Here is a 21,271-nt window from a genome sequence, read left to right on the forward strand (position 1 = left end):
CAGTAAAATTCTGAGAGCAATTTTGGAAGCGATACATGTCGTGAAGTGCAAGTCACCACGATCCCTCAGGACCATAGGCCGCTCTCCCCTTTTGAGAAGAGAGCTGACTGGTGATGATTTCACCCAAGGGGTCACCATACCTCAGGCAATGGGCACGATTGAGAAGCTGGGGCCTTCATGGATAGCTGAACCCACGCTGTTGGCGTCTCTCTCCATATCATGAACCAGCCATTTGAGCTATCTGACCCCCCAACAGGTAGTATAGGAAAAAGATACACAGTGGGGATAGGAGAGGGATGCAGACTGGAAAGTATAGAGTAAATGGTCCAATTCTGTGCAGTACTGTAACTTGCCCTCCTGAGCCTCTCGTTGTAAATACTCCGGGGCTATTTTGGGCGGCTGGGCAGTGAGTGAGAGACAAGCAGGGTCTCTTCCCCACAGCCCATTCGCTGTCTGCTCGGCTTCACGCCGCGGGAGAAGCCAATGAGTGGCGGGGTGGTGGGAGGAGGGGCAGGTTTGCTGCTCAGGGTTGAATTACACGGTCTCTCCCTGCGGAGGAGCACTGAGAGGAAAGCGCAGCCGGCCGGAGCGGGGCCTGCAGATTGGCCATGCTGCTGAGGTTCGGGGTGGTGGCGAACACGGAAGATCCCGATGTGCAGTTGTTTGTGTGCGGGTCCAGGCCGGAGCTGGGACACTGGGACTCGGACCGAGCCTTGCCCATGGTGGCGGCTGGCAGCAGGCTGAGCGAACAAACCTACTGGAGCGCCGAGGTGCTGCTGCAGGAACCCAGCAGAGAGACCTTCTGGTTCAAGTTTGCCAAAAAGATCAACGGCCAGTTTATCTGGGAAGGTACTGGACACACATATGGCACTGTCTCGGCACTGACCCTGGGCACTGACTCTGAGCACACACTAACACTGGGCACTGACCCTGAGCACACACTAACACTGGGCACTGACCCTGGGCACTGACTCTGAGCACACACTAACACTGGGCACTGACCCTGGGCACTGACTCTGAGCACACACTAACACTGGGCACTGACCCTGGGCACTGACCCTGAGCACACACTAACACTGGGCACTGACCCTGGGCACTGACCCTGAGCACACACTAACACTGGGCACTGACCCTGGGCACTGACTCTGAGCACACACTAACACTGGGCACTGACCCTGAGCACACACTAACACTGGGCACTGACCCTGAGCACACACTAACACTGGGCACTGACCCTGAGCACACACTAACACTGGGCACTGACCCAGAGCACACACTAACACTGGGCACTGACCCAGAGCACACACTAACACTGGGCACTGACCCTGAGCACACACTAACACTGGGCACTGACCCAGAGCAGACACTAACACTGGGCATTGACCCAGAGCACACACTAGCACTGGGCACTGACCCTGAGCACACACTAACACTGGGCACTGACCCTGGGCACTGACTCTGAGCACACACTAACACTGGGCACTGACTCTGAGCACACACTAACTCTGGGCACTGACCCTGGAACTGACCCCGAGCACACACTAACACTGGGCACTGACCCTGAGCACACACTAACACTGGGCACTGATCCTGGGCACTGCCTCTGAGCCCACACTAACACTGTGCACTTGACCCTGAGCACACACTAACACTGGGCACTGACCCTGAGCACACACTAACACTGGGCACTGACCCTGAACGCACACTAACACTGGGCACTGACCCTGAGCACACACTGACACTGGGCACTGACCCAGAGCACACACTAACACTGAGCACTGACCCTGAGCACTGACACTGGTCACTGGATACTGAGCACTGACCCTGGGCTCTGATACTGGGGACTGACCCTGGGCACTCACTGACCCTGAGCACTGACCCTGAGCACTGACCCTGGGCACTGACCCTGGGTACTGACCCTGGGCACTGACCCTGGGCACTGACTGACCCTGGGCACTGACTGACCTGGGCACTGACTGACCCTGAGCACTGACCCTGGGCACTGACTGACCCTGGGCACTGACTGACCCTGGGCGCTGACTGACCCTGGGCGCTGACTGACCCTGGGCGCTGACTGACCCGGGGCACTGACTGACCCGGTGCACTGACTGACCCTGGGCACTGACAACCTGGGCACTGACTGACCCTGAGCACTGACTGACCCTGAGCACTGACTGACCCTGAGCACTGACTGACCCTGGGCACTGACACTGGGCACTGACTGACCCTGGGCACTGAACCTGGGCACTGACTGACTCTGGGCACTGACTGACCCTGGGCACTGACACTGGGCACTGACTGACCCTGGGCACTGACTGACCCTGGGCACTGAACCTGGGCACTGACTGACTCTGGGCACTGACCCTGGGCACTGACCCTGAGCACTGACTGACCCTGAGCACTGACTGACCCTGGGCACTGACTGACCCTGGGCACTGACTGACCCTGAGCACTGACCCTGGGCACTGACTGACCCTGGGCACTGACTGACCCTGAGCACTGACTGACCCTGAGCACTGACTGACCCTGGGCACTGACTGACCCTGAGCACTGACTGACCCTGGGCACTGACTGACCCTGAGCACTGACTGACCCTGAGCACTGACTGACCCTGGGCACTGACTGACCCTGGGCACTGACCCTGGGCACTGACTGACACCGGGCGCTGACCCAGAGCACACACTAGCACTGGGCACTGACCCTGAGCACACACTAACACTGGGCACTGACCCTGGGCACTGACTCTGAGCACACACTAACACTGGGCACTGACCCTGAGCACACACTAACACTGGGCACTGACCCTGAGCACACACTAACACTGGGCACTGACCCTGAGCACACACTAGCACTGAGCACTGACCCTGAACACACACTAACACTGGGCACTGACCCTGAGCACACACTAACACTGGGCACTGACCCAGAGCACACACTAACACTGAGCACTGACCCTGAGCACACACTAACACTGGGCACTGACCCTGAGCACACACTAACACTGGGCACTGACCCAGAGCACACACTAACACTGGGCACTGACCCAGAGCACACACTAACACTGGGCACTGACCCTGGTCACTGACCCTGAGCACACACTAACACTGGGCACTGACCCAGAGCACACACTAACACTGAGCACTGACCCTGAGCACACACTAACACTGGGCACTGACCCTGAGCACACACTAACACTGGGCACTGACCCAGAGCACACACTAACACTGGGCACTGACCCAGAGCACACACTAACACTGAGCACTGACCCTGAGCACACACTAGCACTGGGCACTGACCCTGGGCACTGACCCTGAACACACACTAACACTGGGCACTGACCCTGAGCACACACTAACACTGGGCACTGACCCTGAGCACACACTAACACTGGGCACTGACCCTGAGCACACACTAACACTGGGCACTGACCCTGAGCACACACTAACACTGGGCACTGACCCTGAGCACACACTAACACTGGGCACTGACCCTGAGCACACACTAACACTGGGCACTGACCCTGAACACACACTAAAACTGAGCACTGACCCTGAGCACACACTAGCACTGGGCACTGACCCTGGGCACTGACCCTGAACACACACTAAAACTGAGCACTGACCCTGAGCACTGACACTGGTCACTGGATACTGAGCACTGACCCTGGGCTCTGATACTGGGCACTGACCCTGAACACACACTAACACTGGGCACTGACCCTGAGCACACACTAACACTGGGCACTGACCCAGAGCACACACTAACACTGGGCACTGACCCTGAGCACACACTAACACTGGGCACTGACCCTGAGCACTGACACTGGTCACTGGATACTGAGCACTGACCCTGGGCTCTGATACTGGGGACTGACCCTGGGCACTCACTGACCCTGAGCACTGACCCTGAGCACTGACCCTGGGCACTGACCCTGGGTACTGACCCTGGGCACTGACCCTGGGCACTGACTGACCCTGGGCACTGACTGACCCTGGGCACTGACTGACCTGGGCACTGACTGACCTGGGCACTGACTGACCCTGAGCACTGACCCTGGGCACTGACCCTGGGCACTGACTGACCCTGGGCACTGACTGACCCTGGGCACTGACTGACCCTGGGCGCTGACTGACCCGGGGCACTGACTGACCCGGTGCACTGACTGACCCTGGGCACTGACTGAACCTGGGCACTGACTGACCCTGAGCACTGACTGACCCTGAGCACTGACTGACCCTGGGCACTGACACTGGGCACTGACTGACCCTGGGCACTGAACCTGGGCACTGACTGACTCTGGGCACTGACTGACCCTGGGCACTGACACTGGGCACTGACTGACCCTGGGCACTGACTGACCCTGGGCACTGAACCTGGGCACTGACTGACTCTGGGCACTGACCCTGGGCACTGACCCTGGGCACTGACTGACCCTGGGCACTGACTGACCCTGGGCACTGACCCTGGGCACTGACTGACCCTGGGCACTGACTGACCCTGAGCACTGACTGACCTGGGCACTGACTGACCCTGGGCACTGACCCTGGGCGCTGACTGACCCTGGGCGCTGACTGACCCTGGGCGCTGACTGACCCTGGGCACTGACTGACCCTGAGCACTGACTGACCCTGGGCACTGACTGAACCCTGAGCACCTGACTGACCCTGGGCACTGACTGACCCTGAGCACTGACCCTGGGCACTGACTGACCCTGGCACTGACTGACCCTGAGCACTGACTGACCCTGGGCACTGACTGACCCTGGGCACTGACTGACCCTGAGCAGACTGACCCTGGGCACTGACTGACCCTGGGCACTGACCCTGGGCACTGACTGACACCGGGCGCTGACTGACACCGGGCACAGCCAGACACTGGGTACTGACTGACCCTGGGCACTGACCCTGGGCTCTGACTGACCCTGGGCACTGACTGACCCTGGGCACTGACTGACACTGGGTACTGACAGAAACTGAGCACTGACTGACCCTGGGCACTGACTGACCCTGAGCACTGACTGACCCTGGGTGCTGACTGACCCTGGGCGCTGACTGACCCTAGGCACTGAACCTGGGCGCTGACTGACCCTGGGCACTGACCCTGGGCACTGACGGACACGGGGCGCTGACCCTGGGCGCTGACTGACCCTGGGCGCTGACTGACCCTGGGCGCTGACTGACCCTGGGCGCTGACGGACACGGGGCGCTGACTGACCCTGGGCGCTGACTGATCCGGGGCGCTGACGGACCCTGGGCGCTGACTGACCCTGGGCGCTGACTGACCCTGGGCGCTGACTGACCCTGGGCGCTGACTGACCCTGGGCACTGACCCTGGGCGCTGACGGACACGGGGCGCTGACCCTGGGCGCTGACTGACACGGGGCACTGACTGACCCTGGGCACCGACTGACCCTGGGCACTGACTGACACTGGGCACTGACTGACCCTGAGCACTGACCCTGGGCACTGACTGACCCTGGGCGCTGACTGATATTGGGCGGTGACTGATCCTGAGCACTGACCCTGGGCACTGACTGACCCTGGGCACTGACTGACCCTGAGCACTGACCCTGGGCACTGACTGACCCTGGGCACTGACCTTGGGCGCTGACTGACCCTGGGCGCTGACTGACCCTGGGCGCTGACTGACCCTGTGCGCTGACTGACCCTGAGCACTGACCCTGGGCACTGACTGACCCTGGGCACTGACTGACCCTGAGCACTAACCCTGGGCACTGACTGACCCAGGGCACTGACCCTGGGCGCTGACTGACCCTGGGCACTGACTGACCCTGGGCACTGACTGACCCTGAGCACTGACCCTGGGCACTGACTGACCCTGGGCACTGACTGACCCTGAGCACTGACCCTGGGCACTGACTGACCCTGGGCGCTGACTGACCCTGAGCACTGACCCTGGGCACTGACTGACCCTGGGCACTGACTGACCCTGAGCACTAACCCGGGCACTGACTGACCTGGGCGCTGACTGACCCTGGGCACTGACTGACCCTGGGCACTGACTGACCCTGAGCACTGACCCTGGGCACTGACTGACCCTGGGCACTGACTGACCCTGAGCACTGACCCTGGGCACTGACTGACCCTGGGCACTGACCCTGGGCGCTGACTGACCCTGGGCACTGACTGACCCTGGGCACTGACTGACCCTGAGCACTGACTGACCCTGGGCACTGACCCTGGGCACTGACTGACCCTGGGCACTGACCCTGGGCACTGACTGACCCTGGGCACTGACTGACCCTGGGCACTGACTGACCCTGAGCACTGACCCTGGGCACTGACTGACCCTGGGCACTGACTGACCCTGAGCACTGACTGACCCTGGGCACTGACTGACCCTGGGCACTGACTGACCCTGGGCACTGACCCTGGGCACTGACTGACCCTGGGCACTGACTGACCCTGGGCGCTGACTGACCCTGGGCACTGACTGACCCTGGGCACTGACTGACCCTGAGCACTGACCCTGGGCACTGACTGACCCTGGGCACTGACTGACCCTGAGCACTGACCCTGGGCACTGACTGACCCTGGGCACTGACTGACCCTGGGCACTGACCCTGGGCGCTGACTGACCCTGGGCACTGACTGACCCTGGGCACTGACTGACCCTGAGCACTGACTGACCCTGAGCACTGACCGACCCTGGCGCTGACCGACCCTGGGCACTGACCGACCCTGAGCACTGACCGACCCTGAGCACTGACCGACCCTGGGCACTGACCGACCCTGGGCACTGACCGACCCTGGGCACTGACTGACCCTGGGCACTGACTGACCCTGGGCACTGACCCTGGGCACTGACTGACCCTGGGCACTGACCCTGGGCACTGACTGACCCTGGGCACTGACTGACCCTGGGCACTGACTGACCCTGGGCACTGACTGACCCGGGGCACTGACTGACCCTGAGCACTGACCGACCCGGGGCGCTGACCGACCCTGGGCGCTGACCGACCCTGGGCACTGACCGACCCTGAGCACTGACCGACCCTGAGCACTGACTGACCCTGAGCACTGACTGACCCTGGGCACTGACACTGAGCTCTGACTGACCCTGAGCACTGACTGACCCTGGGCACTGACTGACCCGGGGCGCTGACGGACACAGGGCGCTGACTGACCCTGGGCGCTGACTGACCCTGGGCACTGACTGACCCTGGGCACTGACTGACCCTGGGCACTGACTGACTGGGCACTGACCCTGGGCACTGACTGACCCGGGGCACTGACTGACCCTGGGCACTGACTGACCCTGAGCACTGACTGACCCTGAGCGCTGACTGACCCTGGGCGCTGACTGACCCGGGGCGCTGACGGACACGGGGCGCTGACTGACCCTGGGCGCTGACTGACCCGGGGCGCTGACTGACCCTGGGCGCTGACTGACCCTGGGCGCTGACTGACCCTGGGCGCTGACTGACCCTGAGCACTGACCCTGGGCACTGACTGACCCTGGGCACTGACCCTGGGCGCTGACTGACCCTGGGCACTGACTGACCCTGGGCACTGACTGACCCTGAGCACTGACTGACCCTGAGCACTGACCCTGGGCACTGACTAACCCTGGGCACTGACGCCCTGAGCACTAACCCTGGGCACTGACTGACCCTGGGCGCTGACTGACCCTGGGCACTGACCCGGGGCACTGACCCGGGGCACTGACTGACCCTGAGCACTGACCCTGGGCACTGACTGACCCTGAGCACTGACCCTGGGCACTGACCCTGGGCACTGACCCTGGGCGCTGACTGACCCTGGGCGCTGACTGACCCTGGGCACTGACTGACCCTGGGCACTGACTGACCCTGAGCACTGACTGACCCTGGGCACTGACTGACCCTGGGCACTGACCCTGGGCACTGACTGACCCTGGGCACTGACTGACCCTGGGCACTGACTGACCCTGAGCACTGACCCTGGGCACTGACTGACCCTGAGCACTGACTGACCTGGGCACTGACCCTGGCACTGACTGACCCTGGGCACTGACTGACCCTGGGCGCTGACTGACCCTGGGCACTGACTGACCCTGGGCACGGACTGACCCCTGGGCACTGACCTGGGCACTGACTGACCTGGGCACTGACTGACCCTGAGGCACTGACCCTGGGCACTGACTGACCCTGGGCACTGACCCTGGGCGCTGACGACCCTGGGCACTGCCTGACCTGGGCACTGAACTGACCCTGAGCACTGAATGACCCTGGGCGCTGACCGGACCTGGGCGCTGACCGACCCTGGGCACTGACCGACACTGAGCACTGACTGACCCTGGGCACTGACCGACCCTGGGCACTGACTGACCCTGGGCACTGACTGACCCTGGGCACTGACCCTGGGCACTGACTGACCCTGGGCACTGACTGACCCTGGGCACTGACTGACCCGGGGCACTGACTGACCCTGGGCACTGACCCTGAGCACTGACTGACCCTGAGCACTGACTGACCCTGGGCACAGACACTGAGCACTGACTGACCCTGAGCACTGACTGACCCTGGGCACAGACTGACCCGGGGCGCTGACGGACACAGGGCGCTGACTGACCCTGGGCGCTGACTGACCCTGGGCACTGACTGACCCTGGCACTGACTGGGCACTGACCCTGGGCACTGACTGACCCGGGGCACTGACTGACCCTGGGCACTGACTGACCCTGGGCACTGACTGACCCTGAGCACTGACTGACCCTGAGCCTGACCCTGGGCACTGACTTACCCTGGGCACTGACTGACCCTGGGCACTGACCCTGGGCGCTGACTGACCCTGGGCACTGACTGACCTGGGCACTGACTGACCCTGAGCACTGACTGACCCTGAGCACTGACCGACCCTGGGCGCTGACCGACCCTGGGCACTGACGACGACCTGAGCACTGAACGACCTGAGCACTGACCGACCCTGGCACTGACCGACCCTGGCACTGACCGACCCTGGCACTGACTGACCCTGGGCACTGACTGACCCTGGGCACTGACCCGGGCACTGACTGACCCTGGGCACTGCCCTGGGCACTGACTGACCCTGGCACTGACTGACCCTGGGCACTGACTGAACCCTGGGCACTGACTGACCCGGGCACTGACTGACCCTGAGCACTGACCGACCCTGGGCGCTGAGACCCTGGGCGCTACCGACCCTGGGCACTGACCGACCCTGAGCACTGACCGACCTGAGCACTGACTGACCCTGAGCACTGACTGACCCTGGGCACTGACACTGAGCTCTGACTGACCCTGAGCACTGACTGACCCTGGGCACTGACTGACCCGGGGCGCTGACGGACACAGGGCGCTGACTGACCCTGGGCGCTGACTGACCCTGGGCACTGACTGACCCTGGGCACTGACTGACCCTGGGCACTGACTGACCCTGGGCACTGACTGACTGGGCACTGACCCTGGGCACTGACTGACCCGGGGCACTGACTGACCCTGGGCACTGACTGACCCTGAGCACTGACTGACCCTGAGCGCTGACTGACCCTGGGCGCTGACTGACCCGGGGCGCTGACGGACACGGGGCGCTAACTGACCCTGGGCGCTGACTGACCCGGGGCGCTGACGGACCCTGGGCGCTGACTGACCCTGGGCGCTGACTGACCCTGGGCGCTGACTGACCCTGAGCACTAACCCTGGGCACTGACTGACCCTGGGCACTGACCCTGGGCGCTGACTGACCCTGGGCACTGACTGACCCTGGGCACTGACTGACCCTGAGCACTGACTGACCCTGAGCACTGACCCTGGGCACTGACTAACCCTGGGCACTGACTGACCCTGAGCACTAACCCTGGGCACTGACTGACCCTGGGCGCTGACTGACCCTGGGCACTGACTGACCCTGGGCACTGACTGACCCTGAGCACTGACCCTGGGCACTGACTGACCCTGGGCACTGACTGACCCTGAGCACTGACCCTGGGCACTGACTGACCCTGGGCACTGACCCTGGGCGCTGACTGACCCTGGGCGCTGACTGACCCTGGGCACTGACTGACCCTGGGCACTGACTGACCCTGAGCACTGACTGACCCTGGGCACTGACTGACCCTGGGCACTGACCCTGGGCACTGACTGACCCTGGGCACTGACTGACCCTGGGCACTGACTGACCCTGAGCACTGACTGACCCTGGGCACTGACTGACCCTGAGCACTGACTGACCCTGGGCACTGACCCTGGGCACTGACTGACCTGGGCACCTGACTGACCCTGGCGCTGACTGACCCTGGCACTGACTGACCCTGGGCACTGACTGACCTGAGCACTGACCCTGGGCACTGACTGACCCTGGGCACTGACTGACCCTGAGCACTGACCCTGGGCACTGACTGACTGACCCTGGGCACTGACCTGGGCGCTGACTGACCCTGGGCACTGACTGACCCTGGGCACTGACTGACCCTGAGCACTGAATGACCCTGGGCGCTGACCGACCCTGGGCGCTGACCGACCCTGGGCACTGACCGACCCTGAGCACTGACTGACCCTGGGCACTGACCGACCCTGGGCACTGACTGACCCTGGGCACTGACTGACCCTGGGCACTGACTGACCCTGGGCACTGACTGACCCGGGGCACTGACTGACCCTGGGCACTGACTGACCCTGGGCACTGACTGACCCTGAGCACTGACCCTGGGCACTGACCCGGGGCACTGACTGACCCGGGGCACTGACTGACCCGGGGCACTGACTGACCCTGGGCACTGACCCGGGGCACTGACTGACCCTGGGCGCTGACTGACCCTGGGCGCTGACTGACCCTGGGCGCTGACTGACCCCGGGCGCTGACTGACCCCGGGCGCTGACTGACCCGGGGCGCTGAGTGACGCGGGGCGCTGAGTGACGCGGGGCGCTGTCGGACCCGGGGCGCTGACGGACCCGGGGCGCTGACGGACCCGGGGCGCTGACCCTGGGCGCTGACGGACCCGGGGCGCTGACGGACCCGGGGCGCTGACGGACACCGGGCACAGATAGATATGGTGCAGAGAGACACTGGGCATTGACAGGCATTGGGCTCTGACTGACGCTGAGCTGTCAGTGTAAAAGCATTGCAGCTTTGGCCAAATCATAGATATTATTACTTGTCGGGGTGGGTGGGGTAAATAATTCCTGTCCAGTAGCTTAATGGCAATCTGAATATTTTGCCCCTATTAGGATTAATGCAATGTGTAATATGATACACACTCGCGTATATCAGCTATGGTTCAGTGGGTATTACACTTGTCTCTGAGTCTGAAGGGCTTGGGTTCAACCCCCATGCTAGAGACTTGAGCAGCAGATCTAAATTGAGACTCCATAGTGCAGTATTGAGGGAGTGCCATACTGTGAGGGGCTGTCTCTCAGAGGAAATGTTCAGTGGTCAGCAACCTTTCAGACATATTCATTTATTTGAGCCTTCATTTATTCACTCTTAAGGTTTTGCATGTTATTAATATATTTTAACGTTTATAAGATCTCAATATATTATTTCATTATTTACAGCACAGAAGGAGGCCATTCGGCCCATTGTATCCGCACTGGCCCCCAAAAGAGCTACCCAGCCAGTTCCATTCTCCAGCCCAATTCCTGTAGCCCTCCAAATGTAACATAATTACCATGGTCTTGTGATCCTTGCCCTTGCTTTTGTTTGCTGAGTTTGCCAATGACCAGCATGTCTTTGGACACTTTAAGCTGCACACGGACTTCCGAGTGATCAGTTGTTAACCACATCATGGCTCTGTGAGGGACAGAGGACTGACTTCATCTGCGAAAATAGATCCAAATGCCGAAAGACTTGCAAACACAATTGTCGTCACTGAAAGGGACGTCCAGCAGGTCAGAAGACAGGCCCCATGACCTCCCTCGGTAGCGCAAATGCATTCTGCATCTCTCCTAAATTTCGATTCTTGCAACCTCTGAGCTTTTTAATTCAATCAACTGCATTTAAAAAAAATAAATTTAGATTACCCAATTCATTTTTTTTCCAATTAAGGGGCAATTTAGCGTGGCCAATCCACCTATACTGCATAACTTTGGGTTGTGCGGGTGAGGCCTGCACAGACACAAGGAGAATGTGCAAACTCCACACAGACAGTGACCCAGGGCCGGAATCGAACCTGTGTCCTCAGCGCCATGAGGCAGCAGGGCTAACCACTGCGTCACCATGCTGCCCAGAATCAACCCCACCTAACCGGCACATCTTTGGACACAAAGGGGCAATTTACTGTCGCCAACCCACCTAACCTTCACATCTTTGGACTGTGGGAGGAAACCGAAGCACCCGGAGGAAACCCACGCAGACGCAGAGAGAACATGTAATCTCCACACAGTCACCTAAAGTTGGAATCGAACCCGGGTTTGTTGCGCTGTGAGGCAGCAATGCTTGCCCCCATACTGCCCCCGTCCTCACCCCAGCAGGCACTCTCTTCCTCCACCAAACCATCAGTCTTTCTCTCTTCTACCGGCAAGCAGTCTCTCTCTTCCTCCCCAAAAGACCCATTGCCGATGGTACCGGTCGGTGTTCAGACCTCGGGCTGTATGAAACATCATGTTCGCTGCTCCTCTCATGTTTTTCTCCCACATTTACTGCTGATAGGCTCAGCAGTGAGCCAGTCAGCAGCAGTAGCCTGTGACTGGAGGAGCAGCTGCTTGCAGAATCTTTCACTTCACTCACTGGTAATTTGAACACTGGCCCAGCCGGATAGACCGACCTGGTGGGCTGGATTGTGGCCCACCTACTGGATGTTAGATTAGCCTGCAGCAGCCATCGTGATTACAGCCAAGTGATCTGTGTTAGTGATGTTGGTTGAGGGATAAATATTGGTCGGGACTCCCAGAGCTAGAACATAGAACGTACAGTGCAGAAGGAGGCCATTCGGCTCATCGAGTCTGCACCGACGCACTTAAGCCCTCACTTCCATCCTATCCCCGTAACCCAATAACCCCTCCTAACCTTTTTGGACACTAACGGCAATTTAGCACGTCCAATCCACCTAACCTGCACATCTTTGGACTGTGGGAGGAAACGGGAGCAATCGGAGGAAACCCACGCAGACACGGGGAGAACGTGCAGACTCCGCACAGACAGTGACCCAGCGGGGAATCGAACCTGGGACCTTGGCGCTGTGAAGCCACAGTGCTATCCGCTGTGCTACCGTGCCACTGTGCTACTCCGTTGTTCTTCAAACTAGGGACTGTGGGAACATTTACATTCACTTTTATGAATGTGGAAGGCACGATTGGGTAATTTGCAGTTGATACAAAGATTGGCTGAGTGGGGGACAGTGTACCGGATTGCTATATTCTCCAAAATGATATAGATGGGTTGGGGGAATGGGTGATAAAGTGACAAATGGAACTTAACACAGGGAAGTGTGAGGCCATGCATTTAGGGAGGTCAAACAGGAGTAGATAATAAATGGAAATATACAAATGGGGGTCGATGAAGTGAGGGATCTTAATGAACAAGTACACAGGTCCCTAAAGGCAGCAGTTCAAGTAGACAGGGTTGTAAAGAAAGCAAATGGAATGTTCTCCTCATTGGCAGAGGTATAGAATATAAAAGTAAGGATACAATGTTGTACTTTTATGAAACACTGGTGAGGCCACAACTGGAGTATTGTTGACAATTCTGGTCACCACATTACAGGAAAGACGTAATTTCTCTAGAGAGAGTGCAGAGGAGGTTTATACAAATATTGCCACGGCTAGAAAAGTGGAGCTACGAGGAGAGATTGGATAGGTGGGGGTTATTTTCCTTGGATCTCAGAAGGCTGAGGGGTGACTTAATTGAGGTGTATAAAATTATGAGGGGAAGAGATAGAGTGGACAGGATAAAATTGTTTCCCTTGGTGGAGAATTCTAGAACCAGGGGACAGAGATTCAAGATAAGTGGCAGAAGGTGGAGAGGGGACATGAGGAAGAACATTTTTACGCGGGGGGTAGTGGGAGTCTGGAAGTCGAGTTGGTGGTAGAGGCAGAGACCCTAAACTCTTTTTAAAAGTACCCGGATCTGTGCTTTAAGTGCTGTAAGCTACAGTGCTATGGATCAGGTAAAGGAAGTTAGGTATCCTCAGGCTGGCATGTGAAGATGGGGTGAATGGCCTCCTTCTGCGCTGTAACTTTTCTATGGTTTCTGTGGTTTTGAGTGTAGACTGGGCCACAGTTCAATGAACCCCAAAGATGGCCTCTCCCATAGTGCAGCAACTCCATGGCAACGATTGATTTCTGAAAGCATGCCTCAACCCAACAAAGAGTGATTTTTCTTTGTCCTTTTTTTAGGAAATGGGCCAATGTACGATCGCTGCAGTGAATACGATGAGAGCAATTTGGTGGATGGCGTTTACTGTTACCCTATCGGACATTATGTTCAATACAGTGGGTGTACAAATGAGATGAAGTACACAACTGATTTCTACTGCCACATTGCCGAGCACCAGGCTATGCACTACTCCAGGTAAACCAGCCACGAATGCCTCATCTAGTTGCTGTGCCCAATAGTGCTACACATTGACAGAGGACGTTTTTAGGTTCGGGATTACGTTTACATCGATGCATAACGTCAGAGTATTTAGAGCAAAGAAACAGCTCGTTTTGACCAACCCTTTTTCTTGCTGGTGTTAATGCTGGACAACAGGCCTCTTTCCACGCCGCTTCACCTCCCTGCAACAACATTATGTTCTATTTCTTTCATCCTCTTGTATTTATCTAATTTCTCCTTAAATGTCTCTATGCAACTTGGCTCAACCATTCCCTGTGGTAACGAGTTCCAGATTCTCATCGCTCTCTTGGTCTCTCCTGAACACTGCCTTGATATTAATTTTTTTTTAAAATAATTTTTATTGAGAAATTTTGATTTTATACAACAATAACGCACCTTAGTAAAATACCGAAAATAACAATAATATTAACAATCATATACATTCGCCCCATCCCCATGAACAACCCAGCATTTTAACAACAACGCAAATTAACACACTATAAAGTTACAGAATAAACACTACAATAATGCACCCCCCCCCCCCCCCCCCCCTTCCCCGGGTTGCTGCTGCTATTGACCAAGATACCTATCTCTGAGCCAGGAAGTCCAGAAAAGGCTGCCATCGTTTATAGAACCCTTGTATTGATCCTCTCAGGGCAAATTTGACCTTTTCCAATTTTATAAATCCCGCCATGTCACTGATCCTGGTCTCCACGCTTGGGGGCCTTGCATCCTTCCATTGTAACAGAATCCTTCGACGGGCTACTAGGGACGCAAAGGCCAGGACACCGGCCTCTTTCGCCTCCTGCACTCCCGGCTCCACCCCAACCCCAAAAATCGCGAGTCCCCACCCTGGTTTGACCCTGGATCCAACCACCCTCGACACCGTCCCCGCCACCCCCTTCCAGAATTCTTCCAGTGCTGGGCATGCCCAGAACATATGGGCGTGGTTCGCAGGACTCCCCGAATATCTGGTGCACCTGTCCTCACCCCCGAAGAACCTACTCATCCTAGTCCCGGACATATGGGCCCGGTGCAGCACCTTAAATTGGATGAGACTAAGCCTCGCACATGAGGAGGAGAAGTTGACTCTCTCCAAGGCCTCCGCCCAAGTCCCGTCCTCTATCTGCTCCCCGAGTTCCTCCTCCCATTTAGCCTTCAGCTCCTCCACTGACGACTCCTCCACCTCCTGCATTACCTTATAGATGTCAGACACCTTCCCCTCTCCTACCCACACCCCCGAAAGCACTCTGTCCATCGTCCCCTGCGAGGGCAGCAAAGGGAATCCCTCTACCTGTCGCCTAGCAAACGCCTTTACCTGCAGGTATCTGAACATGTTCCCCTGGGGAAGGCCAAATTTATCTTCCAGTTCTCCCAGGCCCGCAAACCTCCCGCCAATAAACAGGTCCCTCAATTTGCTGATGCCCGCCCTTTGCCATCCCCTGAATCCCCCATCCGTGTTCCCCGGGATGAACCGATGGTTGCCACCCAGTGGAGCCTCCATCGAGCCCCCTGTTTCCCCCCCGATGCCGTCTCCACTGTCCCCAGATTCTTAGGGTCGCCGCCACCACCGGGCTCGTGGTAACCCTCTTGGGGGAGAGCGGCAACGGTGCCGTTACCATGGCACCCAGGCTTGTACCTCTACATGACGCCATCTCCATTCTTTTCCACGCCGCCCCTCCCCCCTCCATCACCCATTTACGCACCATTGACACATTGGCTGCCCAATAGTACCCCAGAAGGTTGGGCAGCGCCAGCCTGCCTCTATCCCTTCCTCGCTCCAGGAACACCCTCCTCACTCTCGGAGTCCCATGTGCCCACACAAAGCTCAGAATACTGCCGGTCACTCTCCTAAAGAAGGCCCTGGGGATAAATATGGGTAGGCACTGAAAAAGGAACAAGAACCTCGGAAGCACTGTCATTTTGACGGACTGCACCCTCCCCGCCAACGACAATGGCAGCATGTCCCACCTCCTGAACTCCTCCTCCATCTGATCTACAAGTCTGGTAAAGTTATGCTTGTGGAGAGTCCCCCAGTCCCTGGCCACTTGCACCCCCAGGTACCTAAAGCTCTCCCCTGCCCGCCTAAGCGGGAGCCTACCAATTCCTTCCTCCTGGTCTCCAGGGTGCACCACAAACACCTCGCTCTTGCCTAAGTTTAATTTATAACCTGAGAAGGTCCCAAACTCGGCTAGTAACTCCATCACTCCCGGCATCCCTCCCACCGGGTCCGCCACATACAGTAACAGGTCGTCGGCATACAACGACACCCTATGTTCCTCTCCACCTCGCACCAAGCCTCTCCACCTCTCTGAATCTCTCAATGCCATCGCCAGCGGCTCGATTGCCAGTGCAAACAACAAGGGGGACAAGGGGCAACCCTGCCTGGTCCCCCGGTAAAGCCGGAAGTACTCCGACCACCTCCTATTCGTGGCCACGCACGCCAGCGGGGCCTCATATAGCAGCCTTACCCATCTAATGAACCCTTCACCAAATCCAAACCTCCCCAACACCTCCCATAGGTACCCCCACTCCACTCTATCGAAGGCCTTCTCCGCATCCAGTGCCACCACTATCTCTGCCTCCCCCTCAATCGCCGGCATCATAATGACATTCAGCAATCTCCGCACATTCGTGTTCAGCTGCCTTCCCTTCACAAAACCTGTCTGGTCCTCATGCACAACCCCTGGCACACAGTCCTCTATCCTGGTGGCCAGGATTTTTGCCAGCACCTTAGCATCCACGTTGAGGAGAGATATGGGCCTGTATGACCCACACTGCTGGGGGTCCTTGTCCTTCTTTAAAATTAACGAGATCAGCGCCCGTGACATCGTCGGGGGCAAAGTCCCCCCTTCCCACGCTTCGTTGAGTGTCCGCACCAGCAAGGGGCCCACTAGGTCCACAAACTTTTTATAAAATTCCACCGGGAACCCATCCGGCCCCGGTGCCTTCCCTGACTGCATCTGCCCGATCCCCTTAACTAGCTCCTCCAGCTCAATCGGCGCACCCAGCCCTTCTCCTCCTGCACCTTCGGGAAAGAAAGCCTGTCAAGGAACCTCTCCATTCCCCTCCTCTCCTCCGTTGGCTCCGACTGGTACAGTTCCCCGTAAAAGTCCTTGAAGACCTAATTCACCTCTACCCCCTTCCGCACCACATTCCCACTCTTGTCTCTCACTCCAGCAATCTCCTTAGCCGCATCCCGCTTACGGAGCTGATGAGCCAGCATCCTACTCGCCTTTTCACCATGTTCGTACACTGCCCCTTGTGCCTTCCTCCACTGTGCCTCCGCCTTTCTAGTGGTCAGCAAATCAAATTTAGCCTGCAGGCTGCGCCTCTCCCCCAACAGTCCCTCCTCTGGTGCCTCTGCATACCTCCTGTCCACCTCCAGCATCTTTCCCACCAGTCTATCCCTCTCACTCCTCTCGCTCCTCTCCCTGTGTGCCCGGATGGATATCAGCTCCCCACGAATTACTGCCTTCAGGGCTTCCCAGACCATCCCCACCTGAACCTCCCCCGTATCATTCACCTCAAGGTACCCCTCAATACTTGCCCGGACCCTCCTACACACCTCCTCCTCCGCCAACAACCCCACATCCAACCGCCACAATGGACGTTGGTCTCGCACCTCCCCCATCTCCAACTCTATCCAATGCGGAGCGTGGTCAGAGATTGCAATGGCCGAATACTCGGCCTCCTCCACTCTCGGAATCAGTCCCCTACTCACCACGAAGAAATCTATCCGAGAGTAGACCCTATGTACGTGGGAGAAGAAAGAGTACTCACGTGCCCTCGGCCTCACAAACCTCCATGGATCCACTCCACCCATCTGATCCATAAACCCTCTCAGTACCTTGGCCGCCGCCGGCCTCCTACCCGTCCTAGAGCTGGACCGATCCAGTGAAGGATCCAACACCGTATTAAAGTCCCCCCCTATGATCAGACCTCCCGCCTCCAGATCCGGGATCCGTCCCAACATAAGCCTCATAAAGCCCGCATCGTCCCAATTTGGGGCATACACACTAGCCAGTACCACCTTCTCTCCTTGTAGCCTGCCCCTAACCATCACATACCTACCCCCCTTATCCGCCACCACCTCCGATGCCTCAAACAACACATTTTTCCCCACCAGAATCGCCACTCCCCGGTTCCTCACATCCAACCCCGAGTGGAAAACCTGCCCTACCCATCCCTTCCTCAGGCGGACCTGGTCCGCCACCCTCAGGTGGGTCTCCTGAAGCATTGCCACATCCGCCTTTAGCCCCTTCAGGTGAGCCAGTACCCTTGACCGCTTCACCGGCCCATTCAACCCTCTCACATTCCAGGTGACCAACCGGATCAGAGGGCGTCCCGCCCCCCCTCCCCCGTCGGCTAGCCATAGCCCGTCGACTGCCCGCCCCAGGCCAGCATCCCCTGCTCGACCCCGTCCCCATAGCGACAACCCCTCACCTCTGTCCCCCCAGCCCCCACCAGCTCCTTCTTGACCCTACCAGCAGCAACCCGGTATTCCCCTTTCCCCCCCTCCCTTCCCCCCCAGGCTAGGAACCCTCCCAGCCGCGAACCGTCCTCCATTGTACTTCCGTGGGTCAGCTAACTTCTGCTGACCCCGGAAACTCCCGCCAATAGCCCGACCCCTCCCGAAGTGGGATCATCCCCCAATCTATCCCTCCTCCTGGCACCGCTCCAGCGCGGGGAAGAACCAGTTAAGGCCCCACCTCCCCCGTCACCATCTCCGCCCCCCAGCCCCGCAGCACGGGAAACCAGAGGAAAGCCCGCGCTTTCGCCCTGGCCCACCACACCCTTCTGACGCAGCTCCCAAATATCAGCCCCCCTCCATACCCCTACTCCGACATAGAATACAACATACCCCCCCGACCCTCCCCGCAAGATACACAGCCCAAACAATGCCCCAAGCACAAAAACAAAAACATAGCAGAACAACCCCTCCGTAAATAACCATATCAAAATTGCAAAAGTACTAAAACAAGAAGAAAAAAACAGAAGAAAAAGAGAACACAGCAACAGCCGAATCCAGCACTAATATCTTACAGTCGACCTCGCAACCCCCAACCCCTAGTTCAAGTCCAGTTTCTCCGTCCGCACGAGGGCCCACGCCTCCTCCGGGGAATCGAAATAATGGTGCCGGTCCAAATAAGTTATCCACAGGCGCGCGGGCGGCAACATTCCGAACTTTATCTTTTTTCTATAAAGCACCTCTTTCGTCCGATTAAATCCGGACCGCCGCTTAGCCACCTCCGCACTCCAGTCCTGGTAGATCCGCACTACCCCATTCTCCCAATTGCTGCTCTTCACCTTCTTGGCCCAGCGCAGCACGCAGTCCCGATCACTGAACCGGTGGAACCTCACCAGCACCGCAAGCGGGGGTTCATTCTCCTTAGGCCTCCACTCTGTGTGCTCCCTCCAGCTCCAGGGGCAGATGGAGAGACCCGGCCCCCACTAGCGAACCCAGCATTACAGCCACATAGGCTGTCAGGTCCGATCCCTCCAGCCCCTCCGCAAGGCCCAAGATCCGCAGGTTTTTCCGCCTCATGCGGTGATCCAGCTCCTCGAAGCGTTCCTGCCACTTCTTGTGGAGTGCTTCGTGCCCCTCCACCTTACTCACGAGGACCACGGCCTCCTCCTCTCGTTCAATGGCCTGTGTCTGCAACTTCTTGATGGCAGCACCCTGGGTGGACTGAATCTCTGACAGCCTTCTGTTTGTTTCCTGCAGAGAGCTCAGTACTTCATCCTTGAATTCTTTAAAGCAGTGCAGGAGATCAGTTTGTTGTTTCTGGGCCCAGAGTCTCCACTCCTCTGGAGCTCTGTCGGTGGCCATCTTGGATCCCTTCCCCCGTTTTTTCTGAGGAGCTGCTGCTGTTTTTTCCACCTTTCCACTCCAAGTTCGAGGCATGGACTGCAGGGAAAGTCGTTAAGCACACCTTCCCCCACCGGGAGACGTCGAAAAATTTCCGTTTTGGGCTCTCAAAAGAGCCGAAAAATCTCTTTAAAACGGGAGCTCCCACATGTGTGGCTTATTGCTGCATCACTGCCCCCGGAACCTGCCTTGATATTAATTTTGCTTATTAAGTGAGGGTTTATTTTGGATAAAAGTGTGTTTCTGCAATATCCAGTTAGTCAGTAAGAATTAGGCATTGTATCGGACTGACCGCTTTAGCTGATGTGGGATTAAGTTGTAGGTTTCCTTTGTCCCTGTGTAGATCTCTGCCATGTAAGGAAACAGGAGATAGGCAACATTTTTATGGTAGATAAATGTCGTTCCAGGATTCTTCTTCCAACATTGATTCTGCATAAGGAATGTCATCAGTTGATATAAAAAGAACAAAGAACAAAGAAAATTACAGCACAGGAACAGGACCTTCGGCCCTCCCAGCCTGCACCGATCCCGATCCTTTATCTAAACCTGTTGCCTATTTTCCAAGGATCTACTTCCCTCTGTTCCGCGCCTGTTCATATATCTGTCTAGATGCATCTTAAATGATGCTAACGTGCCCGACTCTACCACCTCCGCTGGCAAAGCGTTCCAGGCACCCACCACCCTCTGCATAAAAAAACTTCCCACGCACATCTCCCTTAAACTTTCCCCCTCTCACCTTGAAATCGTGACCCCTTGTAATTGACACCCCCACTCTTGGAAAAAGCTTGTTACTATCCACCCTGTCCATACCTCTCATAATTTTGTAGACCTCAATCAGGTTTCCCCCTCAACCCGTGTCTTTCCAACGAAAACAATCCTAATCTACTCAACCTTTCTTCATAGCTAG

General features: G+C 57.7%; 1 protein-coding gene across 1 annotated transcript in view; it reads left to right on the forward strand.

Annotated features, from left to right (window-relative positions):
* Positions 1 to 501: 501 nt before the first annotated feature.
* epm2a (EPM2A glucan phosphatase, laforin) overlaps positions 502 to 21,271 on the forward strand; it is a 43,519-nt gene continuing 22,749 nt past the window's right edge. The window contains exons 1-2 of the mRNA XM_038800607.1: positions 502 to 849; positions 14,294 to 14,468. Coding sequence (XP_038656535.1) covers positions 609 to 849; positions 14,294 to 14,468 — 416 coding nt within the window. The 5' untranslated portion in view covers positions 502 to 608. The remainder of the gene's footprint in view (positions 850 to 14,293; positions 14,469 to 21,271) is intronic.

The sequence above is a fragment of the Scyliorhinus canicula genome, chromosome 6 (assembly GCF_902713615.1).
Source record: "Scyliorhinus canicula chromosome 6, sScyCan1.1, whole genome shotgun sequence".
Taxonomy (NCBI): Eukaryota; Metazoa; Chordata; class Chondrichthyes; order Carcharhiniformes; family Scyliorhinidae; genus Scyliorhinus; species Scyliorhinus canicula.